Source organism: Hypanus sabinus, chromosome 1 (genome assembly GCF_030144855.1).
Source record: "Hypanus sabinus isolate sHypSab1 chromosome 1, sHypSab1.hap1, whole genome shotgun sequence".
Classification (NCBI taxonomy): domain Eukaryota; kingdom Metazoa; phylum Chordata; class Chondrichthyes; order Myliobatiformes; family Dasyatidae; genus Hypanus; species Hypanus sabinus.
The window spans coordinates 158,414,079-158,420,511 of NC_082706.1; the positions used below are offsets into that span (position 1 = coordinate 158,414,079).

General features: G+C 49.0%; 1 protein-coding gene across 1 annotated transcript in view; it reads right to left on the minus strand.

Moving 5' to 3' along the window:
• The window catches only part of tyms (thymidylate synthetase), a 30,158-nt gene extending 24,259 nt beyond the window's left edge, over positions 1-5,899 (minus strand). Inside the window, exon 1 of the mRNA XM_059950512.1 lies at positions 5,646-5,899. Within this exon, the coding sequence (XP_059806495.1) occupies positions 5,646-5,781 (136 nt within the window). The 5' untranslated portion in view covers positions 5,782-5,899. The remainder of the gene's footprint in view (positions 1-5,645) is intronic.
• Positions 5,900-6,433: the final 534 nt, after the last annotated feature.

The window sequence follows — 6,433 nt, forward strand, 5'->3', positions numbered from 1 at the left end:
CTCTCTCATCACTTCAAGTCTCTGCACCTGGAGAGGATACTGGTCAAGGACCCAGCAGTCTCAGCTCTCGTCTCTTTCAACAACCTGGGGTAAGTCCCATCAGGCCCTCGGGTCTTGTCCACCTTGATACTCATTAGGAAGCACACTTCCTCCCCCTTGACTTCTAAATGCCCCAACAGTTATACACGCAGCACCGATCTCCTGGTCCTCATCATTTTCTTTGCTAAATATTGAAGCAAGCATTCACATTCTCTGCATCCAAGCAAATGTTACCCACTTTATCCCTTGAGTAGTCCCACCCTCATCCTAGTTATCCTCTTATTGTATGTATAGAATGCCTTGGGATTCACCTTAATCCTATTTGCCAAGGATTTTTCATAGTCCCGCCTGGCTTTTCTAATTCCCTTCTTCAGTTCTTTTCTGGCTTTTTTTTTATACTCATCACAAGCTTCGTTTGATCCCAACTTCGGAAATCTTACATACTTTTCCTTTTCCTTCTTGACTAAGTTCATTACCTCTCTGAACATCCAAGGTCAAGGTCAAGGTTCTCCTATCTTTCCATGCCAGCCCTTTATTCTAACGGGAACATACCTTTCCTGCACTATGTTCAATTAATCTTTAAACACCCTCCACATGTCTGATATAGACTAGCCAGAGTAAAAGTTATCCCAATTAATGCTTCTTAATTCTTGCCTAACGCCCTCCTAATTTGCCCTACTCCCATTTAAAACTCTCCACAAGGGCTATATCAATCCGTACCAAGAGCTATCCTGAAAGTGAAGGAGTTGTGGTCACTGTTCCGACTGTTCATCCATTGAAAGGTCAGTCACCTGGCCAGGTCCGGTATGGCTTCTTCTCACACGGGACTGTCCACGTATTGATTTAAGAAACCTTCCTGGATACACTTAGCAAATTCTGCCCCTACACCAGTTTATATTAGGAAAGTTGAAATCCCCCATGAAAACAACCCTTCTTGCACATTTCCTTAATCTGATTACATATCTGTTCCTCAATGTCCCGGTGGCTATGGGGGGGGGTTCTGAAATACAATCCTATCAATGGGACTGCACTCTTTCTATTCCTGAGTTCCACCCAAATGGACTCAGAGCCTGGCCCCTCCATTATGTCTCCTTCCTCTGAGGACAGGTATGATTCTGTCCTTGACTAGTAGTGCAACTCCACTCCCACTTTTATCTCCTCCATCATTTCTCAATCTTTGAAAACCTGCTACATTAATCACCCATTCTTGCCCCTCTTCAGAATCAAGTTTATTATCTCCGGCATGTGACGTGAAATTTGTTAACCTATTAACAGCAGTTCAATGCAATACATAATATAGAAGAGAAAAAAATAATAAGTAAATCAATTACAGTACGTATATTGAATAGATTTTAAAAAGTACAAAAAGCAGAAATACTATATCTTAAAAAAGTGAGGTAGTATCCAAGGGTTCAATGTCCATTTAGAAATTGGATGGTAGAGGGGAAAAAACTGTTCCTGAACCACTGAGTGTGTGCCTTCAGGCTTCTGTACCTCCTACCTGATGGTAACAGTGAGAAAAGGGCATGCCCTGGGTGCTGGAGGCACATTAGTAATGGACACTGCCTTTCTGAGACACTGCTTCCTAAAGATGTCCTGAGTGCTTTGTAGGCTAGTACCCAAGATGGAGCTGACGAGATTTACAACCTTCTGCAGCTTCTTTCAGTCCTGTGCAATAGCCCCCTCCATACCGGACAGTGACGCAGCCTGTCAGAATGCTCTCCGTGGTACATCTATAGAAGTTTTGGAGTGTATTTGTTGACATTCCAAATCTCCTCAAACTCCTAATAAAGTATAGCCATAGTCTTGCCTTCTTTATGACTACATCGATATGTTGGGACCAGGTTAAATCCTCAGAGATCTTGACACCCAGGAACTTGAAACTGCTCACTCTCTCCATTTCTGATCCCTCTATGAGGATTAGTATGTGCTCCTTCGTCTTACCCTTCCGGAAGTCCGCAATCAGCTCTTTCATCACGCTTACACTGACTGCCAGTTTGTTACTGCAACACCACTCCACCAGTTGGCATATCTCACTCCTCTACGCCCTCTTGTCACCATCTGAGATCCTACCAACAATGGTTGTATCATCAGCAAATTTATATATGATATTTGAGCTATGCCTAGCCACACAGTCACGTGTATACAGAGAGTAGAACAGTGGGCTAAGCACACACCCGAGGTGCACCAGTATTGATCGTCAGTGAGGAGGATATGTTATCACCAATCCACACAGATTCTGGTCTTCTGGTTAGGAAGTCGAGGATCCAATTGCAGAAGGTGGTACAGAGGCCTAGGTTCTGCAACTTCTCAATGAGGATTGTGGGACTGCTGGTTTTAAATGCTGAGCTAGCGTCTATGAACAGCATCCTGATGTAGGTGTCTAGTGTTGTCCAAATGGTCTAAAGCCATGTGGAGAGCCATTGAGATTGTGTCTGCCATTGACCCATTGTGCTGATATGCAAACTGCAGTGGGTCCAGGTCCTTGCTGAGGCAGGAGTTCAGTCTAGTCATGACCAACCTCTCAAAGCCTTTCATCATTGTCAATGTGAGTGCTACCGGGCAATAGTCACTAAGGCAGCCCACATTATTCTTCTTAGGCACTGGTATAATTGTTGCCTTTTTGAAGCAAGTGGGAATTTCCATCTGTAGCAGTCAGAGGTTGAAAATGTCCTTGAATACTCCCACCAGTTGGTTGGCACAGGTTTTGAGAGCCTTACCAGGTACTCCATTGGGACCTTTCACCTTGCGAGGGTTCACTCTCTTTAAAGGCAGCCTAACATTGGCCTCTGGGACAAAGATCACAGCGACATCAGGTGCAGCAGGATCTTCACAGCTGTAGTTATGTTCTCCTTTTCAAAGTAGGCATAGGAAGCGTTGCATTCATCTGCTAGTGAAGCATCGCTGCCGTTCATACTATTCATGGCCTTTTACAACCAAGTTTCAGTAAAGGCTACAACATCGTAGTTTTATGTACTGATCCACGCTCCAAGTTCATCACCCTTACCCATAATACTCCTAGCATTAAAATATACACACTTCAAACTATCATTTACAACATGCTGGAGGAACTCAGCACGTCAGGCAGCATCTGTGGAAACCAACAATCAACTTTTCAGTCAACCTTCATCAGGACTGAAGAGGGAGGGGACAGGAGCCCTATAAAAAAGGTGGGGAGCAGGTGGGAAGAAGGCTGGTGGGTGTCAGGTTAAGAACCAATCAGAGGAAAGATCAAGGGGAAGGGGAGGGGAAAGGCAAAGGAGGAATGTAAGGGGAAAGCACTGTGTGGAGGCAGAATCATGAGAGAGGTGTTAGGCAGCTGGAGGAGGAGGCAGAGTGAAACTGGGATGGGAGAAGGGAGAGGGAGGGAATTACCGGAAGTTGGAGAACTCGATGTTCATACCAAGGGGCTGGAGACTACCCAGACGGTATATGAGGTGTTGCTCCTCCAACTGGAGTTTGGCCTCATCGTGGCAGTAGAGGAGGCCGTGTATGGACATATCCGAATGGGAATGTGAAGCAGAGCTGAAGTGGGTAGCAACCAGGAGATCCTGTCTGTGGTGGCGGATGGAGCGGATGTGCTTGTCGAAGCGGTCCCCCAATCTGCGTCTGGTCTCACCGATGTACAGGAGGCTGCACCGGGAACACCGGATGCAATAGATGACCCCTACAGACTCACCAGTGAAGTGTTACCTCACCTGGAAGGACTGTTTGGGGCCCTGAATGGTGGTAAGAGGAGGTGTAGCAATTACACTTGCAAGGATAAATGCCAGGTGGGAGATCTGTGGGGAGGGACATGTGGACCAGGGAGTCGCAGAGGGAACAATCGCTGCGGAAAGTGGAGAGGAGTAGAGAGGGAAAGATGTGCTTAGCAGTGGGGTTCTGTTGAAGGTGTTGGAAGTTGTGGAGGATAATATGCTGGATCCGGAGGCTGGTGGGGTGGTAGGTGAGGACAAGGGGAACTCAGTCCCTGTTGTGGTGATGGGAGGATGGGGTGAGGGCCGAGGTGCGGGAAAAGGAGGAGATGTGAGTGAGGGCATCATTGATGATGGCAGAAGGGAAACCACGATCCTTAAAGAAAGAGGACATTTGAGATGTCCTTGAACTGAAAGCCTCATCCTGAGAGCAGATTCGGCAGAGACGGAGAAACTGGGAATAGGGAATAGCATTCTTGTATTTGGCAGGGTAGGAAGAGGTATAGTCGAGGTAGTTATGAGAGTCAGAGGGTTTATAGATGATGTCAGTGGACAGTCTGTCTCCAGAGATGGAGACCGAAAGATCGAGAAAGGGGAGAGAAGTGTCTGAGATGGACCAAGTAAATTTGAGGGCTGGGTGGAAGTTAGAGGCAAAGTCGATAAAATTGACAGGCTCAACATGGGTGCAGGAAGCAGCACCAATGTAGTCGTCAATGTAGCGAAGGAAAAGTTGGGGAGCAGTACCAGTTTAGATTTGGAGTATAGACTGTTCCACATTACCAGTGAGGAGGCAGGCATAGCTGGGGCCCATGGGAGTGCCCATAGCTACACCCTTGGTCTGAAGAAAGTGGTAAGAGCCAAAAGAGAAGTTATTAAGTGTGAGTACCAGTTCCGCCAACTGAAGGATTGTGGTGGTGTTGGGGAACTGGTGAGGTCTATTTTCAAGAAAGTAGCAGAAGGCTTTGAGGCCTTCTTGATGGGTAATTGAAGTGTATAAGGATTGGACATCCATAGTGAAAATGAAGTGGTCAGGACTGGGGAACTGGAAGTTATTGAAGAGGTGGAGGGCATGGGATGTATCCTGGATGCAGGTGGGGAGGGACTGAACTATGGGTGACAAAATGGAGTCCAGGTAGGACTTCTACATCGACGAGACCCGAGGCAGATTGGGAGACTGCTTCGTCGAGCACCTCCGCTCCATCCGCCACAATAGACAGGATCTCCCAGTTGCCACCCACTTCAACTCTGCTTCACATTCCTATTCAGGTATGTCCATACATGGACTCCTCTATTGCCATGATGAGGCCAAACTCAGATTGGAGGATCAATACCTCATATACCAGTCCCTTGACATGAACATTAAATCCTCCAACTTCTGGTAATTCCCTCCCTCTCCCTTCACCCATCCCAGTTTCACTCTGCCTCCTCCTCCAGCTGCCTATCACCTCTCTCATGATTCTGCCTCCTTCTACTACATTCCTCCCTCACCTTTCCTGCCTTTCCCCTCCCCAACCCCTTGATCTTTCCTCTGATTGTTTCTTAACCTGACACCCACCCGCCCCCACCTTCTTTATCGGGCCCCTGCTCCCCCCCCCCCTTCAGTCCTGACAAAGGGTCTCACCCCGAAATGTTGACTCCAGCGTGTTGTACGTGTTGATTTAACCACAGTCTCTGCAAGTACTTTGTGTTTTGTATCCAACCCATCATACCTGTTAATTCGATTTTGCTTTTCAAAGCCTTCCCTGACGTCTACGTTCTGGTCCGATCTTTGAACTGAGTCTCCCGATCCCAGCTTCCTGCAAAACTAGTTTAAACTCCCTAGTAGCATTAGCAAACTTCGCGGCCAGGCTATTGGTTCCCCAGAATATAAAAAGCACGATTGACGAAGCTAATACATCCCAGACCACTTACCCCTCAGACTGTATCTCGCCTGCAGACCAAAGACTGAGAGAGTGCCAGTGCCAGTCCGGTCTTCTTTGTGTACACCTCTTTCTAGAATATATTTGACATGCTGCAAGTACTGGTGCTCATCATTCAAATCCTGCATTTCTATATCAATGCTGTCTCACCCCAAACTCCAAACTTTTCCTCGGTGCCACTCTCTATCAGAAATGAAACTCGCGCCTTTCTCGTTTCCGGCGGGATCCAATCCTCTGCTCCTTCAAGCCCGCAGCCCTGTTACTGCTCCAATCCGCTGCCACCGCCCGCCCCCAGCCCGGTTACTGCTCCAATCCGCTGCCACCGCCCGCCCCCAGCCCGGTTACTGCTCCAATCCGCTGCCACCGTCCGCCCCCAGCCCGGTTACTGCTCCAATCCGCTGCCACCGCCCGCCCCCAGCCCTGTTACTGCTCCAATCCACTGCCACCGCCCGCCCCCAGCCCGGTTACTGCTCCAATCCGCTGCCACCGCCCGCCCCCAGCCCGGTTACTGCTCCAATCCGCTGCCACCGTCCGGCCCCAGCCCGGTTACTGCTCCAATCCGCTGCCACCGCCCGCCCCCAGCCCGGTTACTGCTCCAATCCGCTGCCACCGTCCGGCCCCAGCCCGGTTACTGCTCCAATCCGCTGCCACCGCCCGCCCCCAGCCCGGTTACTGCTCCAATCCGCTGCCACCGCCCGCCCCCAGCCCTGTTACTGCTCCAATCCGCTGCCACCGCCCGCCCCCAGCCCGGTTACTGCTCCAATCCGCTGCCACCGCCCG